The sequence below is a fragment of the Aptenodytes patagonicus genome, chromosome 2 (genome assembly GCF_965638725.1).
Source record: "Aptenodytes patagonicus chromosome 2, bAptPat1.pri.cur, whole genome shotgun sequence".
NCBI classification, from domain to species: domain Eukaryota; kingdom Metazoa; phylum Chordata; class Aves; order Sphenisciformes; family Spheniscidae; genus Aptenodytes; species Aptenodytes patagonicus.
In genome coordinates this window covers 154,773,393-154,793,148 of record NC_134950.1, presented here as the reverse complement: position 1 = coordinate 154,793,148, position 19,756 = coordinate 154,773,393, and the positions used below count along the sequence as shown (strand labels likewise).

General features: G+C 41.5%; 1 protein-coding gene across 1 annotated transcript; it reads right to left on the bottom strand.

Annotated features, from left to right (window-relative positions):
• Positions 1–1,218: 1,218 nt before the first annotated feature.
• MTPAP (mitochondrial poly(A) polymerase) lies at positions 1,219–18,680 on the bottom strand. Its single transcript, XM_076331778.1, is given in 10 exon segments — positions 1,219–1,799; positions 1,802–2,114; positions 3,801–3,874; positions 3,988–4,080; positions 5,297–5,523; positions 7,492–7,703; positions 14,010–14,234; positions 14,572–14,805; positions 15,367–15,539; positions 18,509–18,680. Coding segments are annotated over 10 exon segments (1,770 nt in total). The 3' UTR covers positions 1,219–1,752.
• Positions 18,681–19,756: the final 1,076 nt, after the last annotated feature.

Below are 19,756 nucleotides of genomic sequence, written 5' to 3'. Positions count from 1 at the left end.
AGAAGTTCACACCCTGGCACCAGGATTTAGGTAGAAAACTAAGTTTGAAATTCAAGGCTCAATCTTGAAGAAGTTAGTATGAGAATTAATTCCTGTGACCAAGATGATGACTATGTGAGTCATTACTCGAGAAAACATTCATGAATCAGAAATGGACACATATAAATATTATTTTAAACTCCAAATAAACTAATATGGAATTGATTTGTAAGACGGTCTTCCTGCCACTCAAGGTCTAACCCTTTAGTCTGCCAACTGCTGGAAAGTACTTTTCCTTGCCCAGTTTTTACAAGCACTTTGGAAGTATGCATTACTGCCCACAGTATTTCCAAAAAATAATACCTCAGGGAAAAGAGAAAACACGTCTTAACTGTTCAGACTACACCATTAGAAAAAAGTCTACACAAAATCATATACCACTGCAACATTAAAGAACCTAAAAATACTGAAAATGAAACAGTAATCATAAACATCAATATTGCATCTGTATGATAATCTCTGAGTTACAGTAATTTCTTGTACAGATTTTCTGTTAAGAATAAAGACAACAGTCTGTAGAGTTGTTATCACGGTGGCCATTTAGTTCTAATGCGCGAGTGGCCCTCAAACTGGACAGGTAGAATACTCACAAATGTACCTGGAAAAATCTATCTGCCTGCCCTCCGTTTCCCTTTCTGACTTCTGTCCCTCCCCTCTCCCCCTTCCTCTGAAAATACTCTCTTTTGTGGCAGATGGACAGAGAACTCAATGAGAAGCATTGACTCTTGCTGGCCCAACTGATCTGGAAGGGGGACAGTCACCGTTCTGCTGAATATCTGAAAAACAAGGCAAGACTGGGAACAGAACTCCAGCATGATATATGATTCTCTATGGATCTCTGCAAGGGACAGATCCCTCTGCAAAGCATAGCGAGTGGAAGGCTTTGGTGTCGCCTAGTAGGCAGCAACTTTGAGGAGAGTGAGGAGGCAAGAAGGGCATGCAAAAGCCCCTGCCTGAACCTGAAATACAGGTTTAAAGTGAAGTTGAAGGCAAAATGAGAAACATGAGTGTATATACAAGCGGGGTGGGAACCAGTCCTACAGGTACAGAAAACAAAAGAGAGTTGACTGAAGAAATTTGAGATCAGGTGGTAAACACAAGAGGAAAACAATTCTTCCAACACAAAACAGTTGCACTACCCTTGGAGAGCAATGCTTTATGAAACTGCAAACCCTACTATCTAATTCCATTCTCTTTATTTTGTCTTGGCACCATCTACATGAATGGAAAACAATTGCAAAAATCGATACATGCACTTTGGTTTTACTGGCTTCCAGAACATGACTGGAATGGAAGCAATGGTTGTAACATTCAACTTCTTTTTAACTGTAGTTTCACTGAAAGGTGTTTGTTTCTCGAGCTTTTACTTAGTCTATCATTTGTATGTTAGCCAACAGAATTCCCAAAGGCTTTTTCCCATGCTGCTCCTGTCAGTCTGTTTCATCGTTGTTTTTTTTTTAAAGAGTGCCCAACTGAAGGCTACTTCCAAAATGTATCTGTAAAACTTGCATTTGAATGCTTTTCATTCATAAAACAGATGGAAAAGTGAAGAGTAAGGAGGAGAAAAATGTACAGAAAGAAAGCAGACCTGTACAAAAAGCATCACAATGGAAAACAGAGGTCATTTGACTCTCCATTTCACCACACTAGAAACATTAAAAGTAATGTTCTTCGGACTGTGTGTCACATTCAATTCCTAAAACAGAATATCAGCTACTGTGTTTCTGTGCTGAAAGTCACTTTCCCACTGCTTTTTGTAGACTGTTTGCATTATTTAACTTTAAAGAGTCCAAAAGGCTTCTGATTGTTTCACTTCCTATTCCTTTCATCCTATTCTTCATCTTGCTGGGATTACTTTTTCCAAATGGTATCAATAGGGCTGCCAGTCCCCAAGGCTCTTTATTGATCATTCGCTGAGTTTTATCTTCCTTCTGTAAAATCCAGGCACTTTCTCTGGCCATAGCTACAAATTTCTCCAGCTGTGGCTGATTAACATTCTTGCTGATATTAAGGTCTTGTTCAAAGGGATTCCAGATATAAAGAGGAGACGACTCAGGTTTATTTACTTCCTTTCCCTGCAGACAGTGTAAAGAAAAAGCCAAAGTTGCATATATGTATTTTAGGCTGAGCAAGTAACAAATCACTTGAGTTATTACATTAGCATTAGAAGTATTTTGATCCAGTAGAGAACTTTTTTTTTGGGGGGGGGGGGAAAGTCATTATTAATCAAGTTAATTTTCCTGTCAGCCTGACTGTATAACTCCTGTTCTCTGAATCCTCTTAGTGGTGGTTTTCCTGGCCACATTCAGCCTAGATTTCCATCAAGGCAAAGAAAACACATCTACAGCTTAGCCTGTCTTTTTGACCACTCTCCCATTTGCTTTTCCACAAACCTCAGACCTCACTCATTGCAACCTCCTACTCCTATCTCCATTTGTGTATCAGCAGCACGAGTGTGTCATATTAACCTGAATAGCCCAGTCTGATAAACTACTACAAGCACTTAAACTGTTCAAACCATTCCTCTCACAGTGCTCATTAAGAGTTAGTATAACGAAACAAGATTAGTGCCTTGGCTGAAATTCCTCCCAGTTCAGTCTGTCTTTTAAGTACAGAACTATTCAGGTCATGGTCCACTTTTGGGCACTTGGTATAGTACAACGCAAGTTGTTGACAACTATGTAGTTTGCTATTTAAATGCACTTCCATCTCAGTGCTTATCAGTGCTCCTTAGCTGACCTGCTTGGTATTACAGAACCTCTGCAAGTCTTCCACTGCAAGCTCTAGCCGGAGCCTACCAGCTAATGCTAGTCCAGGAAGTGTCTGTGTCCATGCTACATACTCTTGCCCCAGGGCCAAAAGGACTGACTAGTTAAACAGAAAAACATCAGCAGCACAGACATTTCCCCTGACTAGCTCAGGCTCCAACATGTGTACGTTTTTGCTTGCCTTTTTTAAGGCTTAACGGCAAACAAAAGTTCTCCAGCTTAATGAATTAGTTTCCAGGATCAACCTGCAGTGGCCAAAAGAGCTCTTATGCCAGTAATCCACAATACCGAAGTAGGAAACAGAACACAAACAAGAGTGTCCACACAGCAACATGGCACTGAAACCCCCATCCTGTAAGCAGCCCAGCAGGAACACGTGTGAGTTAAGGTAGTTACATTTATATATATTTCTATTATACTTGCACACACACACACGTTTCAATAACTAGCATGACTTAAACATATAAAGTGTTACAAGTATAACAAACAAGTAGGAAACTCAAGTGCCACAATCAAGTTTCAGAACTCAGTTGTAAGTTTTAATGCAGACACTGTTTGGGTCTGGACTCCCAACTTTAAATGCAAAGCCTGTTGGTGTACAGGGTTTGTCATAGACTTTTGCTATGACATACATCATGACATTTTAAAAGTTTTCCTCTCACAGAAGCAAAATAGCTTCTACTTTTTAAAAATGCCACTTTTATTACAGGGTTTTCAAGAAAAATCATACAGGCTTAGCATCAGAGTTTGTGCTTTCCAACGCCTTCAAGTAATGACACTGTAAATGTTCTTAATGGTGCTGTAAGTGATTAGGCTCCGAGAGGAAAACTCTCTTCCTTCACAGAAAGGACTCAGTTTCTGGATACAACCAATTTAAATGTACTTTGTACATACAATTAAAAATGACAGAAATTGTTGCTTAGCATAGGTAGTTTGTCAAACGGCAGACAGAGAAATTCAATTGATAATGATGAGAGATTAAAATTCATTTACCTTTCGAAGATTTATGGAATTCTTTCTGAAATCAAAGTTTCCAAAATATTCAAAAAAATCACCCAACAATACATCTAAGGGAAAGAAAAACAACAGCCATCAGTAACATTAAGGAAAAGTTTATTTTCAATATGCTCATAAAAACTAAAAAAAAAAAAAAAAAAAAAGTTGATGAAGATTTACCTACCAAGTGTTTCTGTATTTTTTGTAGGTTTAATCTTGCTTAAATCACTAACAAATGAGCAATCATATCCTCCAATTACATGCTTGTCTTTTTCATCTGAAACAAAAATCGCAGGCATATTTTGAAGTGATAAACAGTAAAATGCCATTGTATTTAATAAAATTCAGATAACAGACATGACTAAATTCAGTGAATGCTATCATATTAAGTAAATCAAATTAGGAGTTCCCAAGTGAACTTTCAGGTTAAGATTCAACTTCAGTGGTTAAAGATTTAAAAGAAAAAAAGTCTATGGACAGGCAAAGGAAAAGAAACATGAGTAAATGGCATATTTTCAAAAGCCTACAGGAATAAGGTATGTGACATCTTTGTATCTCTGAAGTTACTTCTTTTAAGTAACAAACCTGGTATCTCTGCATACAGAGCTTTATTACAGACTAAACAGGACACATCTCTGAGGTTAATACCTATATGAGGGTTTCAAAAGAAAAATCAGACCCAAAGTGTCCACTGTCTTTTTCTGAAAAACTTAAGCAAATTAGGAATATTTTTGCAAAATTTCAGGACAGGTCTTTTGTTTTATGTATAAAAATTCTATAGAATTCTGATGGAAATGTTTGACCTGATTTTAAAGCAACTGAACACAGACCTTTTTCTCCACTCAAAGCACTCAAAGCTTCCAAGGAAGCACGTCAATAAGCAGAACGCATGAGTGAGGAATCAAGAACTTGGGGTATCATTCTCTATGCTTTCATTAGAATTACTGAAGATAATACACCCTAAAAGCTACGTATGAAACAGCCAGAACAGCTTGTTTGCAAAGATATAAGAACTATTTGCAGATGGCCTGAACAGTCTCAAGGATATTACAAATTGTGAGGAAAAAATATAGCCTTTCTTTTAAACATTTGGTATCTATAAAACAATACACATCGTATCAATCTGCACAAAATCCTTAACAACTGCAGAGACATTTGAGACCCTGCAAGTCTTCTAAAAAACAAAATAAACAAAAAACAGCCAGCATGGGAGCATTGAGCAAATAAATGACTTAATTATCTGAGGCATGGAACAAGCCTAAACCCTCTAAGTAGAATTTAGTGTTGTATTGAAAATTGATTTATTTTGCCTTTAAAAATGCACTATTTTCACAAAAAAATACAAGTAAAACTTGTATATTCCCTCAAACTTAAGGCATACATAAGATGCATTAGTATTTGACAGCATAAAGAAGTTGCTTGGGTTTATTCATCACTTTAGAGAAAACAAATGTGAAAGTCACTTCAATAAACACATAAACAGCTGTCCTTACCTGCCAGTTCTTTAAGTTGGTCTAGTGTTGGAATGATAGGTGGTGATCTCTTTTGCAGAAAAAACATGATCATCATGGTTAGAGAGAAGTTTGTAATCCAGGTACCAGGAACACTATTTGTAAGTCCATGAACACGTGCCCAACATCGTACACTGAACACTAGTGCTCTTACACGGGAATCAAGACAGCCATAGATATACAAGAGTTCTGAACTTTTTATAGCAATGCTGAAGAAGAAATGAAAAGAGACATGTAAATGATGAGAGAATTGTGAAGTACCAGATGAAGTGTTCGTTGTTCAGCCCTAGAGCATCAGTTATAAGGGAAGAGGGTATCCATAAAAACAACATTTAACTTTTATGCATTTAAAAAAATAGAAAAGAATGCCTGAAATTGTCCAGGATTAAATAGCTGGTAGTTTTCCATAGTAAGAAGTATACAGTTATGGGTAAATAATAACACTGCATTTGCACTGTTCCTGTTTCTGTTCCACATCACAGGGGGAAAAAAAAAAAAACACAAAACCAAAAAACCATCATCAAGTACTCAGAAGTGAAACTATGCAGAATCAAGGTGAAATACATAATTTAGCCACAATTGCCTCTGAGGTATATTAGATAATATTCTCTATCCTAATAGATAATAAAATACAACTAGAACTTCTTTGACAACTTTAACCTAAAAAGTAACAAAATAATGCACTGAAAAATACGTGAAGTGCAGAGACACAACGAAATCTGCAAAACAAGTCAATTTGGTAATTTTCCAATGACTAATGTTTGGTCCTGCTGAAAAAACAACTAATCTGGAAGGATAAAGGTTTTCAGATGGATCAGTTTTTGATCTGCTTCATCATATGGTCATACAAACATTCATGTAGCGTACAAATGGGAGGGCAAGAAAAAGCAGAAGAAAAATGGAAGCACAATGTGAGAGCAAAACTTACTTTGGGGTCAGTTTTAGTCTAAAGTGCTTGTTGAACTACAGTTGCAGGAGTTTTTACTCGCAATCTTGCACTGAATTCTTCTAAAAATCCACCATAGCATTTTGGGGAAGTTTACCACGTCAAAGTTTTGTAACACCTAGACTTCTAAAATGTCAACTGTGAAGTGCTTCCTTGTGTCCCCAGAGGTTTGTTGTTACTCCAAATGATAACAAGACAACACACACAGTCCCAACCAGCCAAACCATCAGCAGAGAATTGCATGCATGCATTACAGCAGAGAACTGCATGCTGACTTTCACTGTGGCTGCATACATTAAAGTAATTTTATTGTAAGACATTTGCTCAGTACTGCCTTAACGATTCCTGCATATTCTGAAACAGAACTTCAGGTAATTCAGAAAATTCAGTCTAGGATCTGATTGTATCTGATGGAGACGAATCACAAAATCTGCACTAAAAGTCATATCAAAAGTATTCTGAAAGATAATCACTCATATTTTAGCATTCCCTAACAACAATGAAAAGGGTTAGTAACTAATTTTCGATTATGTACCCTTATGCCAGGGCTACAGATGTATACTGGATTAAGGTGGGTATTTCTTAATAAAATAAGCGACAGCAGAACAAATCTTTACTATCAACCAAATGAGAGCAAGCTGGAAGAGGAAAAACAGATGCAAAGAGAGGTATTTCTAAGAAGCCTGCTCCCTCTATTGGGCACTGCTGTGACAGGTCCTCAATGACTGTAACACTTCAGACTCCGTTTTCTGATGCAGTGAGTTAATTTAGTATTCAAGATACCTTCCCAGCAAACAGGCGTATGCAGGCCCTTAAGAAGAAAAAAAAGGACACCAAAATAACTAGAAGCCCAATCACTGAAAACTAACACATGGAGCTGCTTAATCTGAAAAGCAATCAAAAGAAAGCTGTGCCTATACCCATATCCATGAAGGGAAGTAATGACTAACGAACACTGCCTTCTTTCAATTCCCTATAAGCCAACTTTATTGTATAGAGTGGTTTTCAAGTCTTCAGTTTCAGCTACCAAGTATTTCCTATGCTGGAGAAAGATATCTTAAGCACATTAAAACCTAAGTACTTGAAGTCAAAAATATCCTTTTTACTTTCAGAGCCAACATTCACATTTGTTAAGAACACAGAAAGGAGTAGACTAAACAGTTTTCATTACAGGTTTGCAGAACATTCGTACATTAGCATTCTTCCTAAACTTTTTAAAACCATGTCTCACCTGTTGCTCACTGACAGATCACACTGGAATCCTGTCGGTTGATGGGAAAATTTCACCAGCGGGCAGCGAGCATTGAGTATCTTCTGTATGTTCACACATCCAGGACCAAAATTATCAAGGCAATCACCAATCACAGAAAGAATTTTCTGAGTTGCTAATCTTTCAGATGGTAATCTTTTCATCTGATATTCCATTTCAAAGGGACCTTTTTTCTAACACAGAATTTTAAAAGTAAACTGTTAGCTCTGGAACCAAAGAGACATTTAAGAATACTTCTGAAAGACTACAACAGTTTGCAAAGGAGTTTGTACAATTAGAGACCGAAAGACAAGAATTAGTCAAAGCAGCCCGCAGAACTTGAAAAAGGTAAAAACATATTGCTTTCTCTTTTATATTCTTTTTCAGTGATTCAATTTTTCCAGGTTAATAGCGATCAACTTACTGTAAAGTTACTTGTTCAGATGAGGGTATACTACTACTACTACATCTCACTATTGCCTAAAACAAGTAATTCTGGAATTCCCGAGAGAGCATATATGCTCTGACCGAAAAGAGGAGCATACAATTAAATCAAAGAGGGGCAAAACACAACCAAACCGCCGTTAATTTCAAACCACCAGTAATTCCATTTCAAACCCTCAAAGAACAATGCGTTATTAGTGAATCAAGTAGCAGTGTAAAGGAAAATGTCTTTTTCATTTAAAAAAAAAAAATTTAGCATGCAAATTACTTAATCCTTCAAAATAAAGATAAGCTTCTGTATGACTTAAAACAATCACTTCACATCAGATACAGTTTTTCTAACAAATAAAAAAAACCCATGGAGATGTATTCTCACAACATGAGACGTATTTTCCTGTAGGTCTTTGTATTTTGAATTGTCATATTTGTAGTTTATACCTCAATAAAATAACTTCATACCTATGAAATCTCCATTCACTTTGTAGCCTATGTTTTTAAGCCTCAGCTAATTTTGCTTGCTAATCCAATACTTGACACTGACTTAGCCTCCCCCTTGGAACATGTCATGGGTGAATGCATACTACACAAACAGCATTACACAGTGACCTAACTAGCCCTCTGACACACAGAGGAGGTTACTTTTGTTGTCACCGGGTTAGTGCAAAGAAAACATGCACTCACAGACAGGTGAAACAATTCAGAAGTTACGGACCTTGCAACCTTTCTCATAAACTCAATTTAGGTGCTGAATTTCTGAGTTGCTCTGGCAATCACTGAGATGACTGTTCCTGCTCTCCTCTTGCCCACAGTTCTCCAGCCAGCACATGTGTTTGAACACACCAGAACAGAGGTCCCTAATCCTGTTTGGCTGCATAGCTGCATGCTACAGCAGGGCTCACTCAAAGTGAAAGAAACCTATAACCATCAACTTTGAGGTAGGTAACAGGAAAGAAAAAGATGGGGACTCGGCCGCCATGTAGGTGTGCTGGTGTTTGGACCTTTATGTTTGTGGCAAAAATCACAATGTGCCTTCCCAAACAGCAGCTCACTATCTCTCAGAAGCTGGATGAAGACTTTTTTGGTAATGATAAAACAGACACTCCTAATAATTTATAGGACCTTCATATATAGCTTTGGTGCCAGCTGGGAAGGATGAAGTACTGATACACTTGCCCCAGTCCTGTAGTTCTCCCCCTATTCTTGCCATGTTGCTCAAAACAGGAAATGTAAATGAAGTAAACTATTACTTTGGGTTAAATTGATGTAGTAGCCTCAGCAAGAAGCATAACTGTTTTAATGCAAAAACTGTTACTCTAAAAATATCACAGAACTCTGTTTTAAGTCATTCACTAATCTCCCAAACTGCCCATGTGTTAAAAAAACTGTATCTGTGGCCAAACACTGTATTGATAATCCACTTGGTAAAGGATGCTCCCACTTCTGCTGCTTTTTTAATTCACAATCAGTAATCAGTTTGCCGTAAGACTCAAAAAATATTATTTAATGTAAATAGGTGCTGAAATGCCTGGTCCTCCTCCATTGCTGGTACCTCCTGAAAGGCTACAGTAGTGCAGAAATCAGAAGATACCCTTTCCACTGCTGCTATATCATCTTATAACTAAAGCTACCTCCCCTTGCCTTCACTTGTTGTAAGACAGTCAACTTATGTATACTAGTAACACAGTTTGCCAGGGAGAAAGAGTATCGTTATCCCTATAAATCACACCGCCAACTATATGAGACTTTTGCCTTATTCTGAAGTATTGTCTGTTGCCTACTACAGGAGGTATACCCAACATTTTATTTTCCTACTGTATTGGGTTTACGTGGCAAGGTTTTGGTTGGGGGAGGGCTGCAGGGGTGGCTTCTGTGAGAAGACATCAGAAGCTGCTCCTCATGTTGGACAGAGCCAGTTCCAGCTGGCTCCAAGACGGACCTGCTGCTGGCCAAAGCTGAGCCCATCAGCGATGCTGGTGGGACCTGTGCAACAACGTATTTAAGAAAGGGTAAAAAATGCTGTGCAGCAGCTGGGAGAGAGGAGCGAGAAAAATGTGAGAGAAACAACCCTCCAGATACCAAGGTCAGCGAAGAAGGAGTGGGAGGAGGTGCTCCAGGCACCGGAGCAGAGATTCCCTAGAAGACCATGGTGATGCAGGTTATCCTCCTGCAGCCCATGGAGGTTAAAGTGGAGCAGATATCCACCCTGCAGCCCATGGAGGACCCCACGCCAGAGCAGGTGCATATGCCCTGAAGACAGCTGCAGCCTGTGGAGGGCCCATGCTGGAGCAGGCTTCTGGCAGGAGCTGCAGGCCATGGAGAGGAGCCCATGGGGGAGCAGGTTTTCTGGCAGGACCTGTGACCCTGTGGGGAACCCACGCTGGAGCAGTCCATTCCTGAAGGATTGTACCCCGTAGGAAGGACCCATGCTGGAGCAGTTCTTGAAGAGCTGCAGCCTATGGGAGGGACCCCATGCAGGGGAACAGCATGAGGAGGAAGGAACAGCAGAGACAAAGCGTTACGAATTGACCGCAACCCCCATTGCCCATCACCCCGCGCCGCTTGGGGCGAGGAGGCAGAAGTGTTGGGAGTGAGGTGGGGTGTTTTTAATTTTGTTTTTTTTATTTCTCACTACCCACTCTGTTATTAACTGGCAATAAATTGAGTGTTTTGCTCATGACGGTAACTGATAAGTGATCTCCCTGTCCTTATCTCAACCCACGAGCTTTTTCATCTTATTTTTTCCCCCCATCCTGCTGAGGAGGGGGGAGCGAGAGAGCAACTGGGTGGGCAGCTGAAGGTCAGCCAAGGTTAACCCACCACACCTATAAAGTACAAAGCTCTCTAGGTGCTGGCACCTTAGTCTCCCATTTTGGCTATGCTAAAATCAAGACACAAGAGTTGCGCTAATGATTTTTACACTCTTTTACAGGACAATGCTCTACCATACTTTATTTTTGTACATACTTTCACATTGATGCAGCAGATATGCCCACATTTTAGCGCTCCAAAATGTCAACAAAACCAACAAGATCATCACCTTTAGTGCATAAAGACTGTGCCTACACACAAGACAAAAGCCTCACTGCACCACACAGAGTGTAAGTGACGAGTGGTGTCCCTCAGGGGTCTGTACTGGGACCAGTACTGTTTAATATCTTCATCAATGACATAGACAGTGGGATTGAGTGCACCCTCAGCAGCTTTGCAGATGACACCAAGCTGAGTGCTGTGGTCGACAAGCCAGAGGGACGGGATGCCAACCAGAGGGACCTGGACAGGCTCGAGAAGTGGGACTGTGTGAACCTCATGGGGTTTAACAAGGCCAAGTGCAGGGTCCTGCACCCGGGTCGGGGCAACCCCCAGTATCAATCCAGGCTGGGGGATGAAGGGATTGAGAGCAGCCCTGCCGAGAAGGACTTGGGGGGACTGGTGGATGAAAAGCTGGACATGAGCCAGCAATGTGTGCTCGCAGCCCAGAAGGCCAATTGTATCCTGGGCTGCATCAAAAGAAGCGTGGCCAGCAGGTCGAGGGAGGTGATTCTGCCCCTCTACTCTGCTCTGGTGAGACCCCACCTGGAGTACTGCATCCAGCTCTGGAGCCCTCAGCATAAGAAAGACACTGACCTGTTGGAGCGGGTCCAGAGGAGGGCCACAAAAATGATCAGGGGGATGGAACACCTCTCCTATGAGGACAGGCTGAGAGAGTTGGGGTTGTTCAGCCTGGAGAGGAGAAGGCTTCAGGGAGAACTTATTGCGGCCTTTCAATACTTAAAGGGGGCTTATAAAGATGGGGACAAACTTTTTAGTAGGGCCTGTAGCAATAGGACAAGGGGTAATTGTTTTAAACTAAAAGAGGGTAGATTTAGACTAGATATAAGGAAGAAATTTTTTCATAATGAGGGTGATGAAGCACTGGAACAGGTTGCCCAGAGAGGTGGCGGATGCCCCATCCCTGGAAACATTCAAGGTCAGGTTGGATGGAGCTCTGAGCAACCTGATCTAGTTGAAGATGTCCCTGCTCACTGCAGGGAGGGTTGGACTAGATGACCTTTAAAGGTCCCTTCCATCCCAAACTATGATTCTATAAGTGTGCCACGCAGCCTATTAACCTGTCATGTAACTTAAAGACAAGAACAACTCTAAAGTTCACAGTAGAACTTCTATTTCTACAGAGGATGAATACTAAAGAAAACAGCTAGTCACAAAACATGCTTTGAAAATAGACGTTTTATAGTTGAAAGGTTTTTCCCTCAAAATTTAAAAGGCAGCTTTACTGTTTAAATGTAAAGGGTTCCTAGATTTTAACACTTCCCACACACACACGATGATCCTACTTTTCAACTGACATACTTGCGTTCGTTGTGTTTGATCACTGCAATAATACTAAAAACTATATACGTTTGAAGGGATATTTCTTTAAAAATAAAGTACATGGCAATATACAAATTGTACAGAAAAGCTGAGTGAATTTTCAATCTTCAAAAGCTTAAGCCCATTGTCTTTTTTTTTTTTTTTTTTAGGAAAACAAAGTTAGTTCTCCCCAAACTATCTGTCACCATACAAAATCTAGTTTTCCCCAAACTATCTGTCACCATACAAATAAAAAGAAAAGTTTTCAAAACACCAGAAACACTTACTTTATTACACATTCAGAATCCATGAAGAATCCCAACTTCTCCACAGGGCATTTCCGATCCAACTTTCCCTTCTTCCTATCCTGATTCTCATCTCTCTCTTTCATATTTCGTTCTCCAACCCGAAAGGACATTTACACTGTCCACAGCCAAAAAACAGCAGCAAGAGGTAAGAGCCTTCCAAAAATGGCTTGTCTAGTCCTTTCCCATTCTTTGTGCCTACACACACAAGGACTGAGACACAATCTACTCTAAATAACCATTACGATTTGAAGCTGCCCAAATCCCAACACTAAACATGTGAACTTGGTTACATAGTCCAGATTTCCAAATTGTAGTATGGGTTAAGACATGATTAAGATGAAATTTAATATATGCATTGAAAAAGGCAATACTGTTGACTGAATATTGCTTACTGAAGTCTTGTAACTCTCCAACTTCTCAAGGTATTGATGCAAATTCTGTACTTTGGTCAGCAAATTCAGGTGAGTGTATTTCAATTTCAAGCCTCTACACTTGCTTAGTAATCACTACTTCTCTTGGTGCTTACTGTTGTATTATCAATGAGGCATTCAAATAATTATGAAGTATCTTATGGAAAATGTGACAATTGAAATATCTGCATTATTGATCTGGCTCGGTTCCTGTTTTGCTCCTGGGTCCTGGTCCCCAAAACATCTACAGTTCACATATACCAGCTTATCCTCAGGTTCCTTTCAGGAGTAAGCCAACTAATTCCCTTCACAATGAAAATCAAGTGCTGTTAACATGGTAATTTTCTCTGGACAGACACCACAAACATGAACAAGTGTGCCACCTGCAACTATTCACTGATACTATCCCAGGAGGTCTTAAACTTTCAAACCTCCACACACTCTTACGTATAGATGTATGCACCCCAGTACATAATTGAGTAACTTTTCTGTAGCATGAAGTCAACTCTTTAAACTAAGTAAAAGAACCTGACAACCCTCCCAAAATGCACATGTATACACATGCACAAAATTATTATGCTTCAGAACATGGGGGACCCTAAAAATCAAAGCCAAGCTTTAAAAAGCACGGATGAATCCCAGCAGCTCCAGAGAAGAAAACCCAACAGCAGGATGGGAAGATCTGACATTGCCGAATCAATTTTGGAGGATGAAGGGTTTTTTCCCCACAGTGAAATTCACACTGACAGTACAAAGTCTACGTAAACACCAAGTCATTTTCTTCCTATTGCAAGGAAGATCTCTTTCATGTCACATCCAGCTTTTGAAAGTCTTCAAGTCCAAACATTCAAATAAACTTGTTCGCAGTCTATAGTATGAAGTCATGTAAAACCTTAGTATAAATAAACTGATTCCTGCGTGTGAAACAGCAAATGAGCTGCTCTGTTGAAGAAATTCAACAGGCTGAAGATGCATAGCATAATCTTACCATTTTTGCAGCATGCTTTCGTGTATCATGGAAGTCCAGAAACATGTCCACATCACATCCCAATTTGCCAAAGGTGTTGACTGAAGAGCCAAATGGCTTTACTGTGCTGTCTGGAAAATACGCACGTGCGAAATCCCGAACCAAAGAACAGGCCAGAAATCGGAGCTTGATATTTTCTTCTGTAAGCTGATACTCATTCAGTAGAATGTACATCTGACTGCTTATCTAGTTAAGAAAATAAACACTGTAAAAATACAATGACCCATATTCTATCTATTAACATATATTTTCATCTGCTTAGTATCATTGCAATTAAAATTTTTTTTTTTTAAATCTCAAACAGGTTTATTTCATACCGAAGAAATTATTTTGACAATTAAAATGACTAATTTCATCTATTTGTTTCAGTGTAGGAGAACCATTCACACAAAATTCTAACAGGGATTACTTTTTTTTATTTTAATAGAAATAAATTGCTTTATAAGTTGCACATGACCACTTGCAAATCTGAAATAGACGTGATTCATTTTTAACTGAGAGAGATCTAGAAACCTATACTTACACTGTCTGCATGACAAAGCTTTTGAATTAGCTCTGTCACTGGAATGTGAGACTGAGGAGAGAGGTGAACTGGTGTCTCTTCAGCAGCTTGACTCACTGTGTTTTTCAGCGTGAAATTAAAAAGTCTAGATTTAAATGGAACAACATGATGCTCTGCAGCACTTGGGATTCCAACAGCATCCTGCAATGAGGCTATACTGTCCTTTTCAGAAAATTCTATTAAAGCATGGACACCCTAAAACATTAAGAATGGAAATAGACAGGGTTAGATGAATGCATACAAGCCTTGAACTGATTGTACTGATATTATTCGGATGTTCCTGGGAGTACTGAGACAGTTTAATACAACAGCCCTGAAGCTGAATGCTAGGTTCTGTACCTCAACATTCTTTAGATGCTTTTTCACAAGAGGTCAAAAATATTTAAGATATGCTATTCTTGGCAGCAAGCACTAAACATACAAGTTCTAAAATCTATTTATCTTCACAACTGTAATGCTCAAGAAGCACATAAAAAAGTTAGCTCTATTATTAGAACAATGAACAGTGCTATGTAAAAGTTTCAAAGATTTAGTGCAAAACAGGTTGCTACCTATCCCTTAGAGGAGCTGTTGCTTAGCTGACTTATGAATAAAAATCTGTTGCTCAACAACCTGTAAACATTAACAAAGATAAAAACTAATTTAATATATTAATTGTATATAATTTGCTTAAGTTACATGTATGAGGCCTTGACCAAATGCTAGTATTTCTTTTTGTCTAAGTCTAGATTTTAGTTTACATTGTTAATTACTTACACGATTTTCAAAAAAGAAGTGACTGTTAATGTTTCCATGACTAGATAAATACTGCAATAATTTTTTTCCATTAAGTTTTTGTGGGCACTTAATTAAAACAGTCCGTTCTGCTTGCTCCAATCGTTCTGTTTGAACCTCAGTGAATGTCTTCTTTCTGATATTGACTTCAGAATCTGTAAGAGGAAACAAGCATCAACGTTTTTCAATATAAACAAAAAGATTTAAAACTTATTTTAGTACACTTAATCTCCTCCTCTGGGATTGAACCACTGAACAAAGGTTTGCCCTGGCTCTCTAAAAGGGCCACAGCAAAAGAGAAAACAATCAAGAATGAATGAAAGACACAAACATAAGTATATTTCTCTCACAAATGCATACATTCGTAAGAATAAGGAATAGGAAATGTAGGAAGAAAACAGTACTAACTTCCCTTGGTGCCACAGGAAGCTTGACGATTCAAGGAATCTTAGCTCTTCTTTGATTTGCTGTTCACCATCAAAAAACTCATCACACACAGTCAGACTCTACATACAAGTCTGGAAATACCAGCTAGGGTATGAGGCAGAGCTAGACCTTTGGCAAGCTGCACAGAAAAGATAATCTCTCTCAGCTACCACAAAACCAGCACTTTCACCTTCGGAACAATTCAACGCTTGCTTATTTTTACAACTCATCACCTTCTTTTACAGTAAACTCCTACTCAAAATTTTCATTTAATACTATACTTTCATCTACGCTACTACAATAAACCCACAGATCAGTCATATCTCACCACACTACTGGCAATCTATATTGCTGCTGACAGCCTTCAGAATCAACATGGAAATGAAACATGCTGGAACATCCAGAAACACAGCACCTTTTTTCTTGATTGCTGTCCTGGTTTCAGCTGGGATAGAGTTAATTTTCTTCCTAGTAGCTGGTACAGTGCTGTGTTTTGGATTTAGGAGGAGAACAATGTTGATAACACACCGATGTTTTAGTTGTTGCTAGGTAATGTTTACACTAGTCAAGGACTTTTCAGCTTCCCATGCTCTACCGACTGAGAAGGCTGGAGGTGCACGAGAAGCTGGGAGGGGGCACAGCCAGGGCAGCTGACCCAAACTGGCCAAAGGGACATTCCATACCATGTGACGTCATGCGCAGTACATAACCTGGGGAAAGCTGGCCGGGGGGGGCCGCTGCTCGGGGACTGGCTGGGCATCAGTTGGCGGGTGGTGAGCAATTGCATCGTGCATCACTTGCTTTGTATATTCTTTTATTATTATTATTATTATTATTATTACTATTTTATTTCAGTTATTAAACTGTTGTTATCTCAACCCACGAGTTTTCTCACTTTTACTCTTCCGATTCTCTCCCCCATCCCACGGGGAGGGGGGCAGTGAGCGAGTGGCTGTGTGGTGCTCAGTTGCCGGCTGAAGTTAAACCACGACAATTGCATACAGGCAAAGGGGCCATGTCTCAAATTTGAAATCATAATCACTTCCCTGCATAACTCTCAAACGCATCCATTGACCACATCACATTACCAGAGCCTGTGAAACTGCTACCTGATAATACTGCCATTTGTAATTCAGGCTGGGAAGCTCAAGAACACGCAGTTATTTCCCTGCGGCTACTATCTGCTACAGAAAGATTCAACAGAGAGCTTTTTATTCTATGTTTTTGATTTTGAGGAACCCACGGGATATTGTGGCCTCAAGAAAATCTTAACTATCATCTAATGACACTCGTTAGTATTTATTATTATTTTTAAAAAATCTTTTATTTTACAAGTTTATTGAGCTCTCACACAGGCTTGTAAATAATAAATACCCAAAGTAGTTGTTTCAATAGCTTAGTTTTATATAGCATTTTTTATCAGATGACCAAAGAAGCACTTTATGAAGATGATAAATATCCTATTTTCTGTGGGGGCAGAGAAGTATGAAGTGACTGAGATGCAGAAAGGACAAGTCCCATGGACGAGTGACACAATCAGGAGATGAACCCAGATGATCTCACGCCCACAGCTCTCTGCATTAGGCCAGAGTGGCTATGTGATTCTTGCCTGATTTACTACCTGTACATGCTTAGTTACTATAGCAGAAGATGTGCTCTGACATCTCATCTTTGCTCTGCTGTCATTTGCACAGTCCGAGCATAGCACAGATGCAGATGATCACATCCGAATGGTGGTTGTAAGCATCTTAAATGCATGAGGGGCAGTCCGCTTTGCTTTCTTCCCCTGTTCCATACAACATGTCCAGCTAGTGCCAGAGTTTCACAATCATTTTAAACAGGTATACACCAGCACTGCTGCTGGAAGAAACAGCCCCATCCTCCACATGGTGCTCGTACATATTCTAATGCTGCCCTCTGCACGCTGATGCTAATGCAAGCATTCACGTAGTCATGCAGCAAACTAGATAAGATTAATGATAAAATTTATACACCAAAACAAGAATGATTAACTGAAATCTGGAATTGTTCCTTAATCCAATTTGCCACATATATGTTAGTACAAGGATATGAACAGCAAAAGACTTGGTTTTGTGAAACTGCGATAACACAGCCTGATCACCTCTGTTTAAAAAAAGGTCGCTACCTAATATTTTTCAAGCTCTGAAACACGGAGGAGCACAGGCCTCAGGCTCACAAATGTGTTAGCTCTAAGTTACATGGTACACCCAAGTTACAGCACATCAACAACGGACGGTCCTAACCAGATCTTGGCTTGTACTAAAGACAAGGCATCAACCAAACGTTTCCTATGACTTTTTAAGGGGGTCTCTCAGGATAGCCACTGTCACCTCACTTACCTCTAGCTGATATCTACATTTAATAAACCAAGTCCTAGACAACGACAGCGGATTCTGGGCTCCTAGATTGCACCCTGGCGCTACGGCCGGGAAAGCACAGGCCGACCTCGCTGCCGTCGGGATGCCGCCGGCGGGGGCTCCCGGGCCCCGAGGAGCACATCACGCCCGGGACGCCGCTAGTGCCCAGGAGCCTCTCCCGGCGCCGAACCGCCCGCCGCAAACACTCCCCACGCCCTCGCCTGACCTCATCGTCCCCCCGGGAGAAACAGCCGTGCTTCCCCGGTCCCACACGGCAGCCAGGCCCTGAGGGGAACGCGGCGCGGCCCGGCGACCCCTACCTTCACCCGCCTCCTCGGCGCCGGCTGCCTGCGGCGCCCTCTGCACCGCGGCGCCGGAGGAGTCCAGGCGGGCCTGCCCGCGGCCCGCGCAGCCGCCGGCCGCCGCCGGGCCGAGGGGGCGCAGGCGGCCCCGCAGCAGGGACAGCGCCCGCCCGCTCGCGCGGTGCGCCATTACCAGGCAGCGCCGCGCCGGCAGCGGCCTCTGCGCAGGCGCTATCCGCCGCCTTCGACGGCGGCCGGCGAGGCTCAGCCTTCCTCCGTCTGGCGCGGAGCGGCTCCCGGTGCACCGGGCCGCCCCCGGGTTACGGGCACGACGTTTCCCTAGCCGGGAAGGGGTGTTGGTGCCGCCGAGTCGTGTGGGAGCAGGCAGCTGCCTGCTCTGGCATGAGGGAGCAACCCTAACCGGCTAGCCCAGGCCAGGCCAGGCCAGGCCCAAGGCATGTGGGTGCGGGCAGCTGCCTGCTCCGGCCAGGAGCAAACCGAGCCGCCCGGGCTAGGCCAGGCCAGGCCCAAGACATACGGGTGCGTGCAGCGGCCTGTTCCAGGCAGAGGGAACAAACTGAGCCGCCCAGGCCAGGCCCAAGGCGTGTGGGTGCGGGTGGCTGCCTGCCTGGCGCAAGGAAGGGCAAAGCGGCCAGGGCCTCTTGCGTGCCAGGCTGCCGGGGCCTGCGGTCACCCCTTGCACGAGCCCCACCAGGCCAGGGCGGGAGGGTAGCGGTGGGCGTGGGGGTGAACCTGAAGGGGAAATAAAACGTTTGTCTAGTCCCATGCCAGGGATGCAAAAGCGGGGTTTACTGTAGAGATGGCAGTATGCACGTTCTGCGGGATCAGAAAGGCAGCGGTCGGGGCGCAGAGCTGCAGGGCGCCCAGGAAGTTGTCGCTGGCCTGCTGTGTGGTTCCCTGATGTGGAATGGAGAAGGCGTCATTTTCTTTAGTATTTAAAAACAGTCATTTATGTAAAACTTGTGGGTACATCTGTGGTGTACGTTAGGGGCCATGTGACTACTTCGTGTGTTAGCAGGTCTTCACTGCTGAGCTACACTCTTGGTAGCCTCTGGGTAAGTCAGGGTCTGTAGATAATTGCCATAACCTTATTGTCTTTGTTTTTTATCCCAGGACGATCCAGAAAACAGAGAATAGATTGCTTCTAAAATGCTACATGTCAATTTATAGCCTATGTATGCGTGTCATGGAGCAGAAACTTGTGTTTGCTCCATCTATCCACGGCAAGTACGCAAGTTTGCTCTG